Source organism: Penicillium samsonianum, assembly GCF_028829775.1.
Source record: "Penicillium samsonianum strain IBT 33392 chromosome Unknown utg000004l_segment0_segment0, whole genome shotgun sequence".
In the NCBI taxonomy this organism is placed as follows: Eukaryota; Fungi; Ascomycota; class Eurotiomycetes; order Eurotiales; family Aspergillaceae; genus Penicillium; species Penicillium samsonianum.
The window spans coordinates 4,073,344-4,094,881 of record NW_026643262.1 but is presented as its reverse complement, the minus strand read 5'-3'; the positions used below and the strand labels follow the sequence as shown (position 1 = coordinate 4,094,881).

The 21,538-nt window shown below is 49.3% G+C and overlaps 9 protein-coding genes across 9 annotated transcripts; 6 read left to right on the top strand and 3 right to left on the bottom strand.

Annotated features, from left to right (window-relative positions):
* Positions 1-400: 400 nt before the first annotated feature.
* N7471_008492 (SH3 domain-containing protein) lies at positions 401-1,774 on the top strand. The gene is made up of 4 exons (XM_057281211.1): positions 401-570; positions 611-1,055; positions 1,108-1,332; positions 1,386-1,774. The coding sequence occupies exons 1-4, from the start codon at positions 508-510 to the stop codon at positions 1,439-1,441; spliced, it is 789 nt and encodes a 262-aa protein (XP_057135471.1). The 5' UTR covers positions 401-507; the 3' UTR covers positions 1,442-1,774.
* A 1,785-nt stretch (positions 1,775-3,559) lies between these two features.
* Positions 3,560-4,883, top strand: N7471_008491 (uncharacterized protein; the record flags this gene model as incomplete). Its single annotated transcript, XM_057281210.1, has 3 exons — positions 3,560-4,268; positions 4,320-4,489; positions 4,539-4,883. 3 exons carry the CDS (start codon positions 3,560-3,562, stop codon positions 4,881-4,883), a joined length of 1,224 nt encoding a protein of 407 aa, XP_057135470.1.
* An 850-nt stretch (positions 4,884-5,733) lies between these two features.
* On the top strand, positions 5,734-6,600 carry mbf1 (multiprotein-bridging factor 1). Its single transcript, XM_057281209.1, has 2 exons — positions 5,734-5,978; positions 6,042-6,600. Exons 1-2 carry the CDS (start codon positions 5,823-5,825, stop codon positions 6,348-6,350), a joined length of 465 nt encoding a protein of 154 aa, XP_057135469.1. The 5' UTR covers positions 5,734-5,822; the 3' UTR covers positions 6,351-6,600.
* A 538-nt stretch (positions 6,601-7,138) lies between these two features.
* tif34 (translation initiation factor eIF3 subunit i) lies at positions 7,139-8,396 on the bottom strand (the record flags this gene model as incomplete). Its single annotated transcript, XM_057281208.1, has 5 exons — positions 7,139-7,321; positions 7,384-7,560; positions 7,617-7,733; positions 7,798-8,304; positions 8,370-8,396. The coding sequence occupies 5 exons, from the start codon at positions 8,394-8,396 to the stop codon at positions 7,139-7,141; spliced, it is 1,011 nt and encodes a 336-aa protein (XP_057135468.1).
* A 358-nt stretch (positions 8,397-8,754) lies between these two features.
* Positions 8,755-12,410, top strand: N7471_008488 (C-1-tetrahydrofolate synthase). Its single transcript, XM_057281207.1, has 5 exons — positions 8,755-9,283; positions 9,350-9,370; positions 9,424-9,461; positions 9,514-12,041; positions 12,109-12,410. The coding sequence occupies exons 1-5, from the start codon at positions 8,935-8,937 to the stop codon at positions 12,215-12,217; spliced, it is 3,045 nt and encodes a 1,014-aa protein (XP_057135467.1). The 5' UTR covers positions 8,755-8,934; the 3' UTR covers positions 12,218-12,410.
* Positions 12,411-13,072: 662 nt separating this feature from the next.
* Positions 13,073-15,048, top strand: N7471_008487 (NADP-dependent isocitrate dehydrogenase; the record flags this gene model as incomplete). Its single annotated transcript, XM_057281206.1, has 6 exons — positions 13,073-13,351; positions 13,565-13,600; positions 13,731-13,914; positions 13,981-14,017; positions 14,071-14,567; positions 14,624-15,048. The coding sequence occupies 6 exons, from the start codon at positions 13,073-13,075 to the stop codon at positions 15,046-15,048; spliced, it is 1,458 nt and encodes a 485-aa protein (XP_057135466.1).
* A 1,058-nt stretch (positions 15,049-16,106) lies between these two features.
* N7471_008486 (uncharacterized protein) lies at positions 16,107-17,671 on the top strand (the record flags this gene model as incomplete). Its single annotated transcript, XM_057281205.1, has 6 exons — positions 16,107-16,235; positions 16,333-16,369; positions 16,434-16,501; positions 16,570-16,952; positions 17,011-17,078; positions 17,148-17,671. 6 exons carry the CDS (start codon positions 16,107-16,109, stop codon positions 17,669-17,671), a joined length of 1,209 nt encoding a protein of 402 aa, XP_057135465.1.
* Positions 17,672-17,981: 310 nt separating this feature from the next.
* On the bottom strand, positions 17,982-19,988 carry N7471_008485 (Amidase; the record flags this gene model as incomplete). The annotated part of the gene is made up of 6 exons (XM_057281204.1): positions 17,982-18,121; positions 18,177-18,459; positions 18,515-18,690; positions 18,751-19,022; positions 19,113-19,449; positions 19,559-19,988. The coding sequence occupies 6 exons, from the start codon at positions 19,986-19,988 to the stop codon at positions 17,982-17,984; spliced, it is 1,638 nt and encodes a 545-aa protein (XP_057135464.1).
* A 147-nt stretch (positions 19,989-20,135) lies between these two features.
* On the bottom strand, positions 20,136-21,365 carry N7471_008484 (Zn(II)2Cys6 transcription factor; the record flags this gene model as incomplete). Its single annotated transcript, XM_057281203.1, has 1 exon — positions 20,136-21,365. The coding sequence occupies one exon, from the start codon at positions 21,363-21,365 to the stop codon at positions 20,136-20,138; it is 1,230 nt and encodes a 409-aa protein (XP_057135463.1).
* Positions 21,366-21,538: the final 173 nt, after the last annotated feature.

Below are 21,538 nucleotides of genomic sequence, written 5' to 3'. Positions count from 1 at the left end.
CCTTGGCAGGGCGATGATGTTGACATCTTTGTAGGCAAATGGAGACTCCTACTGTTATAGAAGGATGGCGGTTTCAAGGAATTGACCGTGCTAAGGTCGAGTTCTGATTGAACACAAGGAAGTGTGGTATATTGAATTTCGTGTTGATGGTCCAGGTCGATTCTCCTTTTGACCCGTTTATAATATATTTTTAGATCAATTTATCAAATCCAGAAAAGAAAGGCTGAGACTGGGTGTAAGAGGCAATCAATACATTCAGAATCTTGAATCAGATAGGGAATTTATGATTGTTTACAGTTGATGTAAATGTTAAGTCAATGTCGGGGCGGAGATTCTAAGATCTTGCCCAGGTGCCCAGATGTCCAGGTGATTTAGGCTACTTAATAACACCCGACCTTAGCAAACCCCTGTGTCTCCCGACTCTCTCTACTCCGGTTTTTTTTTTTTTACTTCTCTTGTCATTCCGCAATAGTTTCCTTCAATCTCTACCACCCGTGTGCTTTCATAATGGCGGCCTCCAGCGAGTTCGCGTCTGCCATGACCACCCGGTCGCTCCGCATGGTCCGGACCGTATGGCTTCCCGGCTTCCTGTTCCTGAAATGCGATCCAGGTACTAATTCAACATCATCCAGGAACTGGAATTTCTTGCCGATGCCTCTGTGATCACTCCCCGCCAGCTCTCCTCTATTCTATCACAGCTACCCGCCGATTCCGAGGCCTCTCGGGCGGTGCACGCATCACCTTCGCCGCCCCGACAGCACGCACAGCCTGCGCCTGTTCAACATGTCCCAGTGCAAGCGCAGCCCCTCCGGCCCCCTACACGCCCTCATACTCGCCTCCTGTCTCACAGATGGCCAATGCGTCGGTGAATGAGAAAGCCCACTTGCACAATCAATACGCAAGCCAACCCCCGCAGGCCCCGCCAGCTTATCCCCAAGTCCCGCCAGTCCTTGGTCTCGCCTCGGCCATGTACGCATACACACCTACCGATGCCGGTGACTTGGCCTTGCAGCCGCAAGATCGCATTCAGATTACCGAGCACATGAATGACGACTGTATGATATTCCTCTTTGATGTGATATGGATAAAAAAGCTAATGATCAACAGGGTGGCGTGGTCGCAATGAGCGGACTGGCCAGGAGGGTATCTTCCCTCGAAGCTACGTGAACATTGTGAATGAGAAGGCTGGTCTTTCTTCGCCCCCGCCTACAAACTATGGAAATATGCCTCTTGCAGTTAGCCAGAGTGGACAGCCTGAAAACCCCGAGGACCCAAAGAAGAACAAGATCGAGGAAGGAGGAAAGAAGTTCGGAAAGAAACTGGGCAATGCCGGTATGTCCTATATACTTTTGCTACTCGTTATTTGGTTTCTAACTCGATATTAGCAATATTCGGTGCCGGTGCTACTGTTGGCTCCAACATCGTGAACAGCATCTTCTAATCATACGGCCACGCTATTTTGCTAGGCATTTTGCTTCGTATTCACTTTCATTCTACGGCGTTGGTGGCTTGAATTCTTTTGCTTTGAATGGATTGACTGGGCTCAATCAGCATCGCTTATTGGCAGGCTTATAACCAAGGATTTCAGGGCCCCCAGTGTTCAAATGCTAATTAGCTCTTCATTGCGATACGATCCCGGCTTAGGGTTACACACATACTTATCTCAGCCAATGAATTTCCTCATATTCTGGATCACATCAAAATTTACTAAAGCTTGAATAATGCAGCTACAAAGGGGTTACCTATGTACGTCATTAGATCACCCGATGGAAGCGAAATAAAAGAGAATAGGTAGAGATTTTGATACAAGTTTACTCCATGATTCTGACATACAGCGAAAAGAAAAAAGGACAGAAAGCATGAGTTGGGGTTGGAAATAACTTTTCCAACTGCCTTCTATTAAGTCAATCAAACCACGGTCATCTTTCGCCTATAAGATCGTTCAAGTCGCGATTGATTGGTGGGAAACGATCATTGAGCGTAGGCCCGGTAGAATGGTAGTTCAAGCTGCAAACCGAATGGCAATAACCATAAGCCCGGACATTTCCATGATCGAGTTGTTCATGAAAGATAGGTCTTTGTCTCCGAAAGATGATTTGAGAATATTTTTGCCCTGTACTTGTTGTCTTTTCTTTCTTATATGGACTATGGAATTCATACTGAACTGCTCAATGTACATATCTTCATATTGCTATATATATATTACCCGATCATGCCATCCAAAGGTGGAAAGGCTGATATAAAAAGGGAAGTATGGAATTGACAAGGAACAAAAACTAACATTCCTTATACTTCGCTTTTATATTGAGTCGCCGACCAGCCCAAGAGTCTATAGGCCCAACTTGTCTCTAGGGCTAGCAATGATGTACGATGAGCAGAGAGGCTAAGCCTATCCTGGTGCCCGATCAGGCACTCAGCCTCATCGTGGGGACCCGTGATTGAAGACTCATTGTGACTCTTGTGCTTACTTTGGTACAGCATTGCACCTGGCAGGCCGTTTGAGAACGGCGATTGGTTCTTGAAGGCATATTTTGTTGCCCTCCCCCTATGATATCAGTGATTAGGGCTGGAAAAGTGCGCGCAAGGCCTTATGACATCAAGTTGTGGGTCGAGTAACATCGTTGTCTTGCCGATGGTGTGAAGCGGACTATAACTGTATGTTTTATATGCAAATGAAAAGGGATATAGTATTGCTGAAGAGCTATTTACACTTGTGTTGAATCTCTCAACTGTCACAATGGGAGTCTTGAATATATGTATGAGATAGGGTGTATAATTGCAGTGGCTGTGGCAATGAATACGGTGGGGGAATTGCCGATGGGTATAGCGAACCCCCAAGACCCCATTGAAGTCCCCTAGAAAAGAGGCAAAACTCTGCAACAAACTGCAACGAGTCATACAGAACTAAATAGAATAGCAAATGATTTGAAATGTAAACAGCGGACCTGTGAATTACTGTATCCGGTTAGTTTTGCTTTTTAGGGTTTAGCGCCCCAATACGTCGTCACGTACCTAGGTATGTCAGCACTACCACTTCACGAGGTCCTCACCAAAAACTCGTAATTTATAAAATATTCAAAATAAATAGATCTCTCTGATTTAACGCGTAATTTCTAAATATTACGTACCCTTTAGTATAGATTAACTATAAGAACCAGAAGTTACCTTTATGTAAAGCCTAAATACAGGTATCAAACATAGCGTAATTTAAAAGTCAGGTTTTTGGCTATGTTTGCACTTTTTACAGTCCCATGGGAGAGTCCCGCCCAGGAACCCGGCATTTGGCGGCTCTGCCATGTCAAATCCGAATTGGGCTTAGTTGCTTTTCTTTTACTCCAGCTTGGCACCCTCTATCAGTCTGTCACCTTTCTTCACGTTTCCTTCATCCCTTTTCATCACTGGCATCAAGTCTGTCTTACCTTTCATCAGCTTATCGCCTTTTTTTCATCCAGCTTAACCACTGGTATTACTTTTCTCCCAACACCTCAACAGCCTGTCACCTCTTCTTTCGTCCAGTTTGATCAGCCCTTCGTTTTCTTGTCTGCATCATACCGCCAACATGTCAACCCTGAACAAGCCTGCTGAGCCCCCCATGATCCCCGAAAGAATATCGTCTCTCATGGCGCCTTCTCGTCAGTCAGCGCTACAGACTCACAAGCAAAGGTCTGTAAGTGCAGCATCCCGCCTTTCTGAGATGTCAGTTGAGTCGACAACATCCGATATTCTTGACGTGAAACTCGCGGCAATGGAAAGTGAACTTGAGTACATGCGATGTGTCCGAGACGGCCTCAACGAAGCAAGACAGACTGAAAAGGTCTCCCACGACGCCTTTCAGCGAGAAATCCAACCCTTCTTGAAGTCCTTCCGTTCGTCGTCATCAACCATTCAAGTCCTGAAGGCACAACGCCCATTGATCATCGAAGACATTGATGAAGAAGTTTCAGCGAAACGTCAGAGGATTGAAGGACCGGTTGACCAAAGCCTGCTCGAGCATGCTTACCGCGACGCTATAATCTCCCGTGTGCTGGGTGCAAGTGCAAAACAGAAGGGTCCCAAGTTTGATCAATCTGCCTTCAAGAAGGAAGTTTATGCGTACTACGGTGTCAATGAGCATTGTCACCCTGGCTTTGGGTGGTGTCATGTATTGGGCACTGTACTTCCCCAAAAGAATATCAAAGCTGCCCATCTTGTACCCAAATCTATGACATCTAAGGAAGTTTCCCACCTATTCGGAGTCAGCGATGGAGTTCTTGGTGACCCCCGCAATGGTAAGAATGTTCTCTTTGTGGCCAAGGAAATGACTGACTCATACAAATTAGGCATCACACTGGCAGACAATATTGAGCTACTTTTCGACCAAGGTACCATCGCGATTGTACCTATGCCCGGCCCAATGAAAAGTCCAACTCAATGGAGGTGTGTTGTCTTGGACGAATCAAAGAAGGAGAACATCATCGGTACCTTGGGTGGATCCTATATGAAACTGAAGGTCAGTATTGCAAAAGCTAGAGTTGAGTATTATATTAATGATATAATAGGAGATTGACAACAAGCCATTGACGTTCGTTTCCGACAACCGTCCTCGCCGACGGTATTTGTACTTCTGTTTCATTATTGCGTACCTGAATGCAAAGAGCCGAGGAGCCAGTGACGCCGTTGCGAAAAAGGTTGAAGCCACGCGTTTTTGGCCCTCCGCCGGCGAGTACCTTAATCGGTCAACACTGGTTACATTAGCCCGTTGTGTTTCAGGATCGGAACTCCCTAAATCCCTTATTCAAGACAAGACGTTTGACTCCGGTGATACCTCCACTCGTGACGCCGACGCTGGAACTGTCCTTGGAGCTGATGTCCGTGACGCAATTCTTGCCATGAAGAGTCTCTAAATCATTGCTATGCTGCAGCCCTAGAGGACAAGCCACGGATGAGCCAAATTTACCTTTTGCTTTTCTTTATTTTTACTTTCGCTTTAGCTTTTGTTCAGCAGCGACTATGATCATTGCATTCTTATTTCTCTATGAATGGATGTTTTCACTCACTGTCAAAGGTTACATCTAGAAATGTCGTTTTCACTTGTAGCCTTTTTGTAGCCTGTATTAACGTCATCCTCAATTCTTACTAAACAATATAGTCATTATCACAACAAGCCCCCCGGTTGATCCAGCTGATAGATCCAGCTGTTTGGTTTCGGCGACTGAAATGGCGATTGAATCAATAGCCGGTACCAAAACGGCCAGAATTTCCGCAATCACACGGGGGAAATTACCAAGTAGGGGCTTAGCTCAACCCCGCAATATGGTCTCACGAGTAAACCGGGCGAAAAGGGAGGGGACTTGAATTCAGCTGAAAGGGAGCCATTTTTGGCGTTGTTTTGGTCACCAGTGGAAACGAGGGGAACAAGTGTGCAAGTCGAGCGTCAACATCACATGCAGGACAGGAGGATGACTAAAAGTGCTTGGGCGGGTGCAGAATAGAGCCCTAGAGGTGTTACAGGGCAGTAGGCGATCAAAGGGTGGAAAGGCAGCCGTTTTTGGCCTCAAAAGCGGTCATTTTCGGCGTCAATCCCACGGGTCCTCATATTCTATTTGTAAATGAGAGCCGAGCCACACAATGTGAACAAGGACAAGACGCCTTTGACCCAGATATACGCTAGGCCCAAGACGGACTAGCTCGGGCTCCTCCCCCTCGAGAAGCTTCTGTGTCATCGATATAAATTGCATTTCTCTCTTGACCCTCACACGACCAACGTCATCTCCTTCCACGCTCAGCTATCATTCTTACCAACCTCAACCACCCACACCACCAAATCCAACCCCATTTCAAAAATGTCTGACTGGGAAAGCACCACCAAGATCGGCAGCAAGTTCCGCGGAGCAGGCGCTCAACCCCGCGAGACCGTTGTCAAGGGCAAGAGTGCCCTGAACGCTGCTCAGCGCGCCGGTGGCCTCGTCACCGAGAAGAAGTATACCACTGGTAACATTGTACGTGACATCTCCGTTGAAACCCAGAAAAATCCCTTGAATCTCTACTAACACATTCACCAGGGCGCCAAGGCAGGTGCCCCCGAAGGCCAACACTTGACCAAGGTCGACCGCAGCGACGATATCGTCAAGCCCAAGACCATCGGCCTCGCCGTCGCTGATGCCATCAAGAGACGCCGCACTGAGGAGGGCTACAAGATGACCCAGAAGGAACTCGCCACCAAGTGCAACACCACTATCACCATTGTCCAGGACTTCGAGCGTGGAACCGCCGCCCCCGACCAGAAGGTTCTCGGATCCATGGAGCGCGTGCTGAACATTAAGCTGCGTGGTTCAGACATCGGTTCTGAAAAGTTCCCCAAGAAGAAATAAGCGGGGTTGAGTCCGTGGCCTTTATCCCTTCGGGAATGAGACTGTGGCAAATCTCAAGTTTTTTCTGCATTTGCTTTTTTGCGCTCTATGACTGTCATGTTCCTTCTCCATTTTCATGAGACGTCACTTTTTTTTTTTGTTTTTTTCTACGGGGTTTCTTTTCTGCTGGTCGGATTAGCGCTGGCCTGGCATGGGAAACGGGTTTAGAGAAGATATCACGAAAAAAAATTGTAGAAATGAGATACCTCAGATTTTGATATTATCATATGGTTTTCTACCTGTAATCGGCATCTAAATGTAAAGTTGAGTACATACGTAGATCGATGTTCCATTCATAACTCGCACATAATCGAGACATACGAAGAAGGAAAGCCTAGCCTAGATACAATATAGGCCGAGGTAAATGCACTTCTTCCCTACAGGCAAGTATGAGGAATTATGCTGATTCCCATCCCCGTGAACTCTTCGACGCCAGCTGGCTATCTGAACACAATTTGAAGATTTGCAAAGCTTTGATTTTGTCTATTTACCCGATTTTCATCTCTTTTGCGGAGGACCAGGACAGACATAAGAGCTCAAAAAAAAGAACCATGTCATCTTTTTATTAAACAAAGACACAAACACAAGGTACCAACTCCGATTGATCATGGAATCAATGAAATGAGAAAATCGTGGACCGGAAGGTCATCCCATTCCGTATGCGGGACTCGGGGGATCTGTCCCAAGTCTTTTCGCCTCGTAAACACATACACACGACGCATCCCAACTTTCTTCACCACATCCGCTCTTTACTTCCGCGCTTGCTCCCGCTCGACCTCGTACATGAAGTCAAAGTATGACTTGTCGAAGTGGTGGACACGGACGTATCCGTCCTCACCACCGGAGGCGTATGCGGTGCCTGCGGGGTGAACGTCGATGGTGTTAAGGGGACCGAAGTGGCCACGAACACGGCCGCATTCATCTTCGAACACCTGAGTAAGAAGATATTAGTATGTGGTGGGTAAAGTCACTCAAAACGCATGTTTGTACTCACTCTGTGGTAGAATCGGGCTTCGAATTTACCCTGGCGGGCGGAGGTGGTGGTGACATCCATGGCGGCTTGACCACCACCAAGAATGACGAAGTCCTTCTTGGGTGTCACACTAGCAGTGTTGAGGGGAGTGTCGGAGATATAGGTTTTGAGGATGGCGAGGTTGCGGGAGGACAGGAGCTGGATGTTATCAGCGGGGATTGCCTTGTAGAACGATCTGCAAAAAAAGAACATACCTTGGCTGACTTGTCTTTCGACGCGGTAATGAAAGACAGACGATCGGGTGCGAACTGAATGTCGGTTATTTGGCTATCGAATTCGTGGATTTGCACATTCTCGAGTTGTTCTCCAGACTAGAGATAGCATTAGCATTCTACGCTCCTCAAGTCACCTCAAATCACCCCAAGAAAAACATACCTTAGGATCGTACTGGCTGACGCTGCCGTCCTCGTGCCCCGCAATGATGTACTTGGACAGGAAACTCCACCCCGCCACGGTGGCCTTGCTCTCCTCGCAAACGATGGTCAAGGTGGGCTCGGCGGCCTGCGCGCTCAGGTTTTCGCCGTAGTTGATATCGAGAATCGCGATAGTACCATTGAAACCCATGCGCTTTTCCGTCACTGCCAAAAGTCTGCTTCCATCGGGGGAGAATGCCACGCGCTTGACGGCTGTCGAGAATTCCCAGACCTTCACACACTCGCCAGTCTTGATGTTCCATAGACGCACGGTGTTGTCTGCTGATCCGGTTGCAAGAAGAATGGTGTTGGGGCTGACGTCGACTGTCCAGACAGCACCCTGGTGGCCGTTGTAGGTACCGAGACGCTCGCCGTTGGCGGACCACCATGCGCACACAATCTTATCCTTCGCGACGGAGAAGAGGAGATCGCCATCGCTGTTGAACTTGATCTGGGTCAGGGACCGCTCCTGTTGTTATAGTTGGCTGCGGTCAGTCTCTGTGAATCCAGCAAGATTTCGAGGAAGTCACGCACATGGCCGGAAAGCAAAATAGGCCGCATTTCGAAGGGTGAAGTGATTAGGAAATTCGAGATGGAGTATCGGAGGGGAAAATCTGAGACGCTCGGCTCAGAAGGGGTAAGGCGGAGTGGCTTTTGGGGGGGGTCAACCTCGTCAACCTCACTTTCTTTGACTAGTGAATTTCATCGCACACTCGGCCCTCAATGCCAAGACTCGATCGGAGGCTAAGATATTCCGCACTCCGTTATCTACACGTGATTGATACGATATCTGTCCTACCCTAAGCCCTAACAGGTCTTCCCGAAAAGGTTAATGCGTCCCGGATGACTCATGCGGCTCGCTCAGGACAACTATGCCTCAGGCAGAGGTCAGGACGTGCTCCCCGACTCTCCGCATGAGCTTAATTACAGGTAAGGGAAGAGAATAGGTGAATGTGAGGGGAATATCTCCAAATTGACAGGGCTGGCTTTGACTTCAGTATATGTCTTGAGTGTTGCATGTTGCATGTGAAAGGCCTAATTCGATTTCTTTTCGCAACGCCGGTAACAACTCCGAGGGTTCGCCCCATTCAAGTAATTCATGCCATTCGTCCCCGCTGCCCTACCCCGCTGCTCTTTTTATCTCCAAGTGTATGCGGGCACTCTCCGAAAACTTCCTCTCCTATCTCGTTCTTTTTTCCATAAATATTCCTCTGTCCAAGGTGTCAGACGGCTTCGTTCATCCTCAATCGCGTCTCCAGTGAACACCAACTTTTCTCCTATCAACCCCGCTATATCACTTTCCCGAAAGTTTTCCGGGTCAGCAATGGCTGCCGCCAAGATTGATGGCACTGCCATCGCGAAGAGCATTCGCCAAGGGCTGAAGTCCGAGATCGAGCAGATTCAAGTGACCAACCCGAGATTCAAGCCGAACCTGGTCATCTTCCAGGGTACGCATGCCCCTTTTCGAGCATCATCATTGAAGTGTTGGATACTAACATGATGATTCTATATAGTCGGCAGCCGATCGGATTCCAGTTGGTCTATCTACAAACAGTATTGAGAGATTGTTCGTACTAATGTTACTTAGGCACCTATGTGCGCATGAAGCTGAAGGCTGCTCAGGAGGTATGACTTACTATTTGGGATATTCGGCGCATTCTCTGACCTAATTCACCAGGCCAACATCATCTGCACCCTGATCAACGTTCCCGAATCGAGCACGGAGCTTGAGCTTATCCACGAGATCACCAGAGCCAACAATGACCCCGCTATCCACGGCATTCTCGTTCAATTGCCCCTCCCAAGCAACATGTCTGAGCATACAATCACGTCAGCTGTTGCAGACGAGAAGGATGTCGATGGTTTCGGCGCAATCAATATTGGCGAGCTGGCTAAGCGAGGCGGTCGCCCATTGTTCACTCCGTGCACCCCTCTGGCGGTCATGGAACTACTCAAGGCAAGCGGCGTAGACCCCGCCGGCAAGGAGGCAGTGGTTCTGGGACGTAGCGACATCGTCGGCAGCCCGGTCAGCTATTTGCTCAAGAACGCCGATGCTACTGTTACTGTCTGCCACTCAAAGACACCGGATATCGCCCGCATTGTGAAGAACGCTGACATTGTTGTGGCGGCCATTGGCCAGACCGAGCTTGTGAAGGGTGACTGGTTGAAGCCTGGTGCTGTGGTTATTGATGTTGGTATCAACTACAAGCCTGATGCGACCAAGAAGTCCGGTGAGAGACTGGTTGGCGATGTAGAGTTTGAGTCTGCTTCCCAGGTAGCCTCACAGATCACTCCCGTCCCCGGTGGTGTTGGTCCCATGACAGTGGCTATGTTGTTGAAGAACGTGGTCCACTCCGCCAAGGGCTACTTTGAGAAACAGAAGGACCGCCATGTCACCCCTCTTCCCCTTCGCCTACAAACCCCCGTTCCTTCCGACATCGCTATCTCGCGGGCCCAGTATCCCAAGCCAATCACTCAGGTTGCCACTGAGGTCGGCATTGCCCCTCATGAGTTGGAGCCCTACGGCCACACCAAGGCTAAGATCAGCCTTAGTGTGCTGGACCGCCTCTCCCACCGCCGCAACGGAAGATACATCTTGGTCTGCGGTATCACACCAACCCCTCTTGGTGAGGGCAAGTCCACCACCACATTAGGTCTCACTCAAGCACTTGGTGCCCACCTGAACAGAATTTCCTTTGCCAACGTCCGTCAGCCCAGCCAGGGTCCTACGTTCGGCATCAAGGGTGGCGCCGCTGGTGGAGGCTACAGTCAGGTCATTCCTATGGACGAGTTCAATCTTCACCTTACGGGCGACATCCACGCCATCACCGCCGCGAACAACCTTCTCGCTGCGGCTATTGAGACTCGCATGTTCCACGAGTCCACCCAGAAAGACGCAGCTCTCTACAAGCGTCTTGTCCCTGCCAGCAAGGGCACGCGTGAATTCAAGCCCATCATGTTCCGTCGTCTGAAGAAGCTGGGCATCGAGAAGACTAACCCAGACGATCTGACCGAGGAGGAAATCACCCGCTTTGCCCGCCTAGATATCGACCCCGAGACCATCACTTGGCGCCGCGTTCTAGATGTCAACGATCGTCACCTGCGTGGTATCACTGTCGGCCAGGCCCCCACCGAGAAGGGCCTGTCTCGCGAGACTGGCTTCGATATTTCCGTCGCTAGTGAGTGCATGGCCATTCTTGCCTTGAGTAACGACTTGGAGGATATGCGTGAGCGACTGGGCCGTATGGTGGTTGCTACTTCTAGAAATGGCGACCCCGTGACTTGCGACGACATTGGTGCTGGTGGTGCCCTCGCCGCCTTGATGAAGGATGCCATTAAGCCAAACCTGATGCAGAGTTTGGAAGGCACTCCTGTGATGGTGCACGCTGGTCCCTTCGCCAACATCAGTATTGGCGCCAGCTCTGCCATCGCCGATAAGCTTGCCCTCAAGCTTGCCGGTACTGAGCCTGATGAGGATCATGAAGCCAAGACCGGTTACGTGGTCACTGAGGCTGGCTTTGATTTCACAATGGGCGGTGAACGCTTCTTTAACATCAAGTGCCGCTCCTCCGGTCTGGTTCCGGACACTGTCGTTATTGTGGCTACTGTCCGTGCGCTTAAGGTTCACGGCGGCGGCCCCGAGATCAAGCCCGGTGCCCCTCTCCAGGAGGTCTATCGCACTGAGAATGTGGATGTTCTCCGCAAGGGTTGTGTTAACCTGCGGAAGCACATTGCCAACGCCAAGCAGTACGGCGTCCCGGTGGTGGTCGCGATCAATAAGTTCGAGACTGATACCGAGGCTGAAATTGCTGTCATCAAGGAGGAGGCGATTGCTGCAGGTGCCGAGGATGCTGTCCCTGCCAACCATTGGGCTGAGGGTGGAGCTGGCGCCGTTGATCTGGCCAGGGCTGTCATGACCGCTAGCTCCAAGGAGAAGAACTTCCAGCTTCTCTACGGACTGGATGGTACTATCCAGGAGCGCATCGAGCGCATCGGCCAGGCCATGTATGGTGCTGAGAAGGTCGAGTTCAGTGAATTGGCCCAGAAGAAGGTCGACACCTACACCAAGCAAGGGTTCTCTAACCTGCCGATCTGTATCGCCAAGACTCAGTACTCACTCAGTCACGACCCAGCCCTCAAGGGCGCCCCCACCGGCTTCACTGTGCCCATTCGGGATGTTAGATTGGCTGTGGGCGCTGGATACCTGTAAGTTTTTTTTTTTTTTTTGTTCCCGCATTTTGTGGGAATTCGTCTCGCTAACATATAGCTATAGCTACGCCCTGGCTGCTGATATTCAGACCATTCCCGGACTACCCACTGCCCCCGGCTACCTTAATGTGGACATTGACACCGAGACTGGCGATATCGACGGGCTATTTTAGAGTACGATATAGATAAGGAGATATTTGGAGCTTGCATATACCACTGTTCGAATTTCGGTTCTTCAACACATACGATAATTGGCGTCTGATCGGGTCCTTAGATGGATATTTTTCAACACCGCGCAATCCGGGGCAATTGGACAGGTGAAATTCATTTTGGCATGTTATTTCATCATAATCAATATACAACATATATATTTTCTCTGGATATAAATCATACAATTCGGTTGGAGCTTTTCCGGGGTCAAAAAGGGAGGGCCGGTCAAGGCCGGAGTTGAGCTCCGTTCTCCGGGAACCGCTCTATCACCGCGTATAGGCTTCTTCAGCGGGTCGGTTGATGGAGCTTGAAGTGAAAATTATCTCAGAAAGGATTAGATCGATGAGTCAGGGGACCTTGAAGTGATAGATTTAAAGAAACAGAGGAATCCACGTGAATTTGCTGTTCAAAAACATTCGTATCCCAAATCTCCTATCTCGTGACTGTCCGGCTTCGGCGCTTCTTTTTGCGGAGTTGTTCATAAGATCCCCAACCTCCATCGCACCGGACAAGGCTTTTTCCTCCTCTACTCTTTTAACTATTTGATCACTTCGTTATTCGGTAATTCTCCCTTTCTTATTTGCCTTATTCATCTTATTCCGATCAATTCCCGTGTTGCCCCGGTACCTTTTACCCCCAAAGTCCCGGAAATCGCATCTTCTCTCTACCCTTTCTCCGGGCAATTTCCCGACTCCACACTTTCCTTTCTGCCGAACTTCATTCCCTCGGCTGTAAACCAGCGAGTGAAGGCGACTTACATCCCGCTCAGCCAAACAGAAACTGCGAAATTCGCGCTGACATCCTTAGGCTATTCCACGATGAACGCTCTCCGGTCCAGTTCCGCACTCGCTCGTCGGTCCCTTGCGACCCCTCCTGCCCCTCTCTCTTCTACTTCTCGTCTTATTTCTTCCTCTTCTTTCACTTCTTCTTCTAAGAGATCTATCTCCTCTACCTCCCTCTCTCAACGAACTAATCGAGTTGTTGCTTCTTCCCGCTGGTCCGGATCGATCTCCTCGTCTATCACTCAAACCCGCACTATGGCTTCCGAAAACAAGATCAAGGTCAAGACCCCTTTGGTCGAATTGGATGGTGATGAGGTATGGGAAACCCTTTCCTTTTATAGTTCAAACTTTGAATCAGCCTGTTTCACAAGCCCGCATATTCTCGTGCTTGCCCGCGCATTTTCGTCGAAAACGCGGGGAAACACGGGGAATTCGCGATAATTCGTGTGTCAATCGGACGATGACGCTGCACAAGGCTTTGAAACTCATCCTTGACATGTGCTAACCGGATGATCTTCGTGAACATAGATGACTCGTATTATCTGGCAAGAAATTAGAGAGAAGGTAAGCTTATCGTCCCCTTCCTCGCCCGGGCTAGACCTGCATGATCGCCGCCGTTGCAGCTGCATGCAGTGGATACATCATAATTCGTCCCGACCCGGATTCATGCTTGATACTAATTGGCTGCCTATAGTTGATCCTGCCTTATCTCGATGTCGATCTCAAGTACTACGATTTGGGTATTGAGTACCGTGATGAGACCAATGACCAGGTTACCATTGATGCCGCCGAGGCTATTAAGAAGTACGGTGTCGGTGTCAAGTGTGCCACCATCACCCCCGATGAGGCCCGTGTTAAGGAGTTCAAGCTGAAGAAGAGTAAGCTCATTAAGCTCAGCGGCGGAAATCCGTTTTGTGTAACACCAAAAAGCTAATCATTCCTAGTGTGGCTCTCCCCCAACGGCACTATCCGTAACATCCTGTGAGTAAATTCAACCCTATTGGCTCTGACCGTTCACTAACGATCAATTCTAGTGGCGGTACCGTGTTCCGTGAGCCCATTGTCATTCCCCGCATTCCCCGCCTTGTCCCTGGCTGGACCAAGCCTATTATTATTGGCCGTCACGCCTTCGGTGACCAGTACCGTGCCCAGGACCGTGTCATCCCCGGCCCTGGTAAGCTCGAGTTGGTCTACACTCCTACCGGTGGTAAGCCCGAGCACATCCAGGTCTTCGATTTCCAGGGCGGCGGTATCACCCAGTGCCAGTACAACACCGATGAGTCCATCGCTGGCTTCGCCCACTCCTCCTTCAAGATGGCCCTCATGAAGGGTCTTCCCCTCTACATGAGCACCAAGAACACTATCCTCAAGAAGTACGATGGCCGCTTCAAGGATATCTTCGAGGAGATCTTCCAGAAGGACTACAAGAAGGACTTCGATGCCAAGAAGATCTGGTACGAGCACCGTCTCATTGACGACATGGTCGCTCAGATGATCAAGTCCGAGGGTGGCTTCGTTATGGCTCTTAAGAGTGAGTTTTCCGTCCATCCCATGTTGCTTTATGTCTTATCTAACACGCATCTTCAGACTACGACGGTGATGTCCAGTCCGATATCGTCGCCCAGGGCTTCGGCTCTCTCGGTCTAATGACATCCGCTCTCGCCACCCCCAACGGAGATGCCTACGAGTCCGAGGCCGCCCACGGAACCGTGACCCGTCACTACCGCGAGCACCAGAAGGGTAACGAGACCTCCACTAACCCCATTGCCTCTATCTTCGCCTGGACCCGTGGTCTCGTTCAGCGTGGCCAGCTGGATAACACCCCCGAGGTTGTCTCCTTCGCTGAGGAGCTCGAGCGAGCCTGCGTTGACGTTGTCAACGAGGAGGCTATCATGACTAAGGATCTGGCTCTCGCCTGTGGCCGCAAGGACCGCGAGGCTTGGGTCACCACTGGCGAGTACATGGCTGCCGTTGAGCGGAGGCTGAAGGCCAACCTCAAGGCTCGCCTTTAGATTGTTTTCCCATTTGCTGAAAATTTGATGAGATACTCCCGTTTTAGAATCCCTAGCGGAAAGGAATTGGCCTAATTTTGATCGGTCATTTTTGTATAGTTTGCAATTGAATTGTCATTCTGTATACTTCACAAGTGCATCGTAGACAATAAGATTGCAAAACAGTATCACGTCAATTTTTGGTTCTATGCTTGTTTCAGGTTTTCCCACTGTCTACTCTAGCTCACTTCCACAGGGGTAAAGAATCCTACCTTTGTCGATTGCAGGGGACATACAAAAAATAACCATTCGAAACGTCACCGACGCCACAATCCACTTCAGAGTCAGAAAGCACATAACCAAATTAACATGGCTCGAGGCAGAACTCAACAAGGAAATGATAATTCTCACCTTTGGAGCCGAACATCAACCCAAACCCTAAGTAGGAAATCAGCCATACAGAAGGTGCCCCAAGTAAGAGTCAAACAAGGGTCTTCAACTTAATAATGTGAATCTTTGGCCTCGCTGCCTGGTTACTTTCTCCAGAGTTACGGGGGAACCAGTACCGAACAATCATAAAAAATTCGAACCAATCAGGACGTGAGTCGGATACATGGATCCACAACTTTATTTGGACAGCCAATCATATCCATCTGATCTTAGTTTAGCTATCGACCTAGATTGAGGTCTTGACGCAAGTGGTTATCTCTCTTTCCTAATGCGGCCATTTTGTCTTTTCGATGGACCAACCACCATCGAGCGAAGTTTGATTGGAGGACAGAGGCTTCGGAGATGAAAGCCTTGATTCTGCAGATCTGGCTGTCAAACTTGTGTTTGTCACTACGCAGGGTTTTGGCTTAAGACTGTCATCTTTTTCTTCTCTTGTTTTACTTTCTACTTGAAACGAACTTCTTTAATTGCAATACTGCTCCTACCTATTCAACAATCACTCGAAGTGTGATAGCAGTACTGTTACTGTTTCACTGCATTTCCTTCAATGCAATGACAAACGTCGACGCCTTTCCAACAAGATTTTCTTGATATATTTGAGACTTGTCAATTGTTTCCTTGCCGATCGAATGTATGTTGTGATAGTCACGTCGGTCTTCACGGGGCTGGCGCTTTATGTTGTCGCCCTCCGGCTATACACTCGGTTCTATCTAGTGAAGGCTCCTGGGCTGGATGATTTGATTATATTATGTGCATTGGTATGTACTTCCATCTGCTATGTATACCACGAGTATATACTCTCAGATGAAGTAAGTATGTGGGGAGTGAGAGCCCAAAGCTAATCATCTATCACAGCTCGTCGATGTGTCATTCTATTCCTTTATACTTCTTGGTAAGTGGTCCATCCCAGCAACGCATTATTAAGATTCATTTCAATCTAACAAGTTCCTCCACAGAAAAATCATATGGCCTCGGCCTCCGCTCAACAGAACTCTCCGAACATGACATCCAACACCAACTATTTGTACGAAAAAACCCCTCCCTGCTATCAAATCATAGGGAAAACAAGTCACTAATCAAAACCAACTACAGTGGCTATGGCTTTCGATCCCTTTCTACAATATGACCATGATCTTCGCCAAGCTCTCCGCACTAATACTCTACGCCCGCCTCTTCCGTCCCCGTACCTTCCTCATAGTTAACTACATCTCAATGGGCTTCCTCATCATCGCAGGTCTATGGACGATCCTGAGCGGCTTTTTCTTCTGTGTTCCTGTCCGCGCCTTCTGGGATCCATCCGAAGAAGTCCGCCTAGACAAATGTCTACCCGTCGTCCCGGTCTGGTTCACCAATGCGGCACTCCAGACTTCTACCGATCTGCTGATATTGGTTTTGCCCTTGCCCCTGTTGTGGAAGTTACAGCTACCGAAAAGACAAAAGTGGGGGATACTTGTTGTCTTTAGTCTTGGAATCTTGTAAGTCAAAGTACATGTTTGTGGTTGATCTTGGGACTGAAGCTGATTGTTCTTATAGTATTGTTGGCGTCAGTGCCGCTCGCTTGTATCCATTGAGCATTATGGTTGGCGATGGAGATTTTATGGGTAAGCAGATAACTCTTTTTACAATGATCCTGCAGCATACAAAAAGAATAAAAACTAACACACCAACAGAAGCAAATGCCGAAGCAGCCCTCTGGTCCTCCCTCGAAGCAAACGTATCCATCATCTGCATCTGTCTGCCACCACTCCACCCACTCCTCTCCCGCGCCTTCTCATTCTTCTGGCTTCCTCGGCCAATAAATTCACGACGACCCTCAAAGACTTACTCCAATAGAACGCAGATGACCGAGCCTCTCAACCGGGATGGCGGTATCTGGTGCAACGAACTCTTCAGTCCCGGACCGACGAGTTACTCTGCTAGTATTTCCAAGGTCGATACCAATGAAGAAGCACACGAAAATGAGGAGGGCATTCGTGTTAAGCGGGAGTTGAGGATGCAGTCTGAGAATATTGTTACTCCTTCTCGACGTCTTTCTGCGAATGGTGCCCCTCTAGATATGGAGATGGGGGAGGGGGCGGCGGCGGCGATGAGTCATCCTGCGCCTGAGAATCCATACTCCATTTCTAGTGTTGAGAGGGATTTCGGAGATTTCGAGTTCCCGGACTATAAGGAGAGAATGAATGCTCCTATTTGAACGCGTTGGCAGTTTGGATTGTATATATTGAGCAACATCAGAGGCCTGTGATTAAGTTGCATATAGCCACTATATCAATAACGATGGGAATCTTATAAATTGGATCATGTTAGGTTGAGTACAGGTGCGACATTTAGAAAGCATGATATAGTTATATATAATATTCTGTCTACCCCCGTCGTCGAGACTGGTGGCAAGGATCTACGTGGAAACGTCAACAGTACCAAACATCCCTAGTGTGGATATGAAATAAATGACTATGGAGCTACATATGATGTCCAATCTGAGTCTATCTCTAGCATAGGACGAATCAAAGATTTGCCCACGAGGGAATCTTCCCCTGCATAGCCTGTTCAATTGCCTTGGCCACAGCAACACACTTCTCTTCACCGAACCGGCCCCCAACAACCTGTAGCCCGACAGGCATACCCTCGACCAGGTTGATGTCATCTAAACACGAATCAGCATCATGCGGAGAGAAGGCTCCAATGTTTGATGTACTCACACTGCTGCTTATTAAATCTATCACTATCATTCCTGGGAACATGGGCCAGCCACTCTTCATCCGGAACATCCTTCGTCCTCGAGGCAGTAGTCACAGGCACTGCCAGCGCGGCATAGCCAAGGAGGTTCCAGATACTCGTGTAGCCCACATATGCACTGGACTTCACCCACGTCCACGGCTTGTATCCCACCCATGAGGTATTAGGCATGATTAATGCGTCGATATCGCAGGATATCCATTTATCAAGATATGCTGATTCGAAATTGTATTTGTCCGCATTGAGCTGCGATATATATTAGCAAGTAGTAACCATAGTACCAAAATGGGAGTTCCCTCACTTGGTGCGTTTGACTAGTAGTCAAAGTATCCTCGGGTTTACCAACGAGCATACCCTCAACAAGCGGCTCGCCGGTTTTTTCGATCTGTCTTCGACAGCCCTCGCCGCCATCGGAGAAGATAGCCTTTGTCCAGAGGTCATATGCATAACTATGAGAAGAGGCATCCCACTCAAACACTGAGATTTGTCAGTAGATGGTCCAGAGTAGCCAATAGAGGTTATTGTCAGTTAGCATACCCTCATGTCCCGCCGCCTTCAGCGCATCAACAACCTCACGCATAGCCCTCGCAATCGGCGGCTGAACCTTGACAACACCATCATCAACCAAAAACCCAATCCTCAACCTCTTCGCACCAGGAGAAGCCAACTCTCTCCTCCACGCAACAGGCGTAACATGATGATCAACCTCCCACGGCCTGGCGTCCGGCAAAACTTCCATATACCTCTCAATAGTCGCAAGACTGCAGGCCATAGGCCCAGCAACAGATCTCACAATATCCTGCCCGGGACTATAAATTATCGAAATCAGCCTCAGCACTTGCTTCTTCTTCACCACACGAAGAATCAACCACATCAAAGAAATAAACCGATAAACTTACTTCCCCCTCTCATACGGATGTCTCCCGGGACTAGGCGAGAGACCATAAAGCCCACAAAGCGCAGCAGGAATCCGAATCGAACCACCCAGATCGGTACCAATACCAAGCACACTTCCACGCGCCGCAACAAGCGATCCCTCTCCACCGGAACTCCCGCCGGAAATCAGCTCGCGGTTGAAAGGGTTAACACATTGCCCGAAGACGTGGTTGTACGAGTCGGACATCATCATTGATTGTGGTAGATTGGTTTTCACGTAGAGGACGGCGCCGAGACGGCGGAGTGTCCGCGCTACGGATTTGTCTGCTTTTGCTGGGTTGTTGGTGAGGCCGACCCAGCCTGGATTTTGAGTTGTTAGTATGCAAATACCGATAACTATAGAACTGGAGGTAAAGATAATACGTGGACTTTTATGGTAGGTGTGTGAGGAATGGGAAGGATAATTTACCGATCGAAGTGTCTACTCCTTGAACAGAGAATAGGTCTTTGATGGATACTGGTAATCCGTGTAGAGGGCCGATAGTCTTCCCTGTCTTGGCGAGGTAGTCGTCTAATTCTTGAGCGACGGCAAAGGCCTCCTCGAAGAAGATCTCCGTGCAGCATGTTGTGAGTTGGTGGGCGAGGGCGGCGCGCTTGGCGAAGACTCGGGTCAGCTTTAGAGATGAGAGTTCTCCGGATGAAAGCTTGCGGAGGAGGACGGCGATATCGGTCTCTTCTGTAAGAGCCCGTTCCTCTGGACTGAGAATGCGGCACAGATATGCCAGAGCATTTGGAGCGAATTCTATGGAGGGAACGGGATCTAAGCGCCATTCGGGGAGGATGAGGGAGAGCTGGTCGGCGCGCTTTTGAGCGCAACGGTCTTGGTACGAGGTAGCCATGGAGGGAATTCCTTTGTTGTATGTTTATGATCAAATTATGAGAACTATGAAGGTAAGGATTTAAATAGGACCTTTATATTTGTTCAAGACCGACAAAGTAGACATGTAGATAAGAAGTGGGATGCCTAGCCGGATTAGGAAGGCAATCTAATCGACGCTAAACCCCACACCGCATATCCTCCACCTCCGCTCGCACTGCGCCTCGGCGTCCGGATAACGGGGGAATTCACACGACTGGCAATTTCGCCAGTACCCTCGGATTATCTCGCACTGGCGTGCTGTCGAAGCACTCATCCCTATCAGGTATGCGGGGGTAGCTAGATGCACGTAGAACCTCGATTTAGAAGGGATTTCCGCAATAGCCTGGCATGCTCGATCCACCATGGAGGAGACTACGTTCGAATGATATGTCGATGCAGAGGGATCGCCGCCCGTAGTCATTCCCGCGCGACTGAACGCCATGATTGCCGCGGCCCCTCTATACACGGTCGCAGCAAGATTGCGGTCCGTCGAGTCGCCCGCATTGAGCTGTAGAATTTGGGCTATTACTCGGGCACTGAGGTCCACAACGCGGGTTCCATTGCCATCGCGGTGTTTTGCAAGATAAACAAATAGATCGAACGTATCTGCTGGACATCCGACTGAGTCGAAGAATCCGGCGGATAAGGTCTCGCGATGCCAGTCCTCGAAAATTAATGGACTTTGCCTGACAAGGGCACCTGTAACATCAAACCACACTAGATAGGCGAGGACATCAGCTAGACCGGAGATCTCGCCGCAGAGGTTGTCGAGATCGGCCTTGTGTTGGCAATGGAGATCTAGCAGCGAGCGCGCGCCTTGGAGATGACAATGCCAGTTGCCAAAAGATCCGCAGCATACTTCGAACATAGCGAAAGTTGCGATGCCGAAAAGCGCGATTGGGTGCGCCGACTGGATAACTTGGCTCAGGTTTGTCAAGGCCACTAGATGCGACTGCAGGGATTCTTTGTTGTTTGCATCTTGGATGCGCGAGCGGGCGAAGCTTAGCGTGCGTGAAATCAGCTGGATTCCTTCTTCTGGGATGTCACGGCTGCTGGATTGGATTTGTTGACAGAATGCGTCCAGGAGGTCGACAAAGCCATATAGATTGATAGATGCTGACTTGTAAACCTCAACGTTTGGTGGTTCTTCATTGGGAATCTGTGGTGGAGTGCTTTTTGGCGATTTGGACTTCTTCTTATCATCTACCCATACAACTCGTTGCGGATAGTTGCATGCCTCTCCACTCTGGAGACAGGCTTGACATCGGGGCCGGTTCAGGTCACATTTGACCCCTCGGACTTTGCAGCGACCACAGTCTCGGTCATGCCGAATACCACGAGGCTTTTTCACTTTCATGGTGTGTGAAGGTGCCAGGTTTGGAAGGCTATCAACTAGCCCTGGAGTATAGTGCGGGGGTTGCGGACACCCCCGATTGGTCTCAGGTGGGACTCTCATTTGATCCTTCGGGTGTTTTTTCTTTTTTCTTATCTTGTTTTCCTGCCTTCTTTGATGTCTGATTAAAAAAAGGA

Bases quoted from the DNA above. Each gene is read 5' to 3' on its own strand.
- mbf1 (XM_057281209.1), top strand. From the start codon at position 5,823: ATGTCTGACTGGGAAAGCACCACCAAGATCGGCAGCAAGTTCCGCGGA. The intron at 5,979-6,041 runs GTACGTGACATC...CACATTCACCAG, and splicing joins AGTATACCACTGGTAACATT to GGCGCCAAGGCAGGTGCCCC.
- N7471_008488 (XM_057281207.1), top strand. From the start codon at position 8,935: ATGCCATTCGTCCCCGCTGCCCTACCCCGCTGCTCTTTTTATCTCCAA. The intron at 9,284-9,349 runs GTACGCATGCCC...GATTCTATATAG, and splicing joins GAACCTGGTCATCTTCCAGG to TCGGCAGCCGATCGGATTCC. The intron at 9,371-9,423 runs GTTGGTCTATCT...AATGTTACTTAG, and splicing joins CGGCAGCCGATCGGATTCCA to GCACCTATGTGCGCATGAAG.
- N7471_008492 (XM_057281211.1), top strand. From the start codon at position 508: ATGGCGGCCTCCAGCGAGTTCGCGTCTGCCATGACCACCCGGTCGCTC. The intron at 571-610 runs GTATGGCTTCCC...AATGCGATCCAG, and splicing joins CGCTCCGCATGGTCCGGACC to GTACTAATTCAACATCATCC. The intron at 1,333-1,385 runs GTATGTCCTATA...ACTCGATATTAG, and splicing joins AAAGAAACTGGGCAATGCCG to CAATATTCGGTGCCGGTGCT.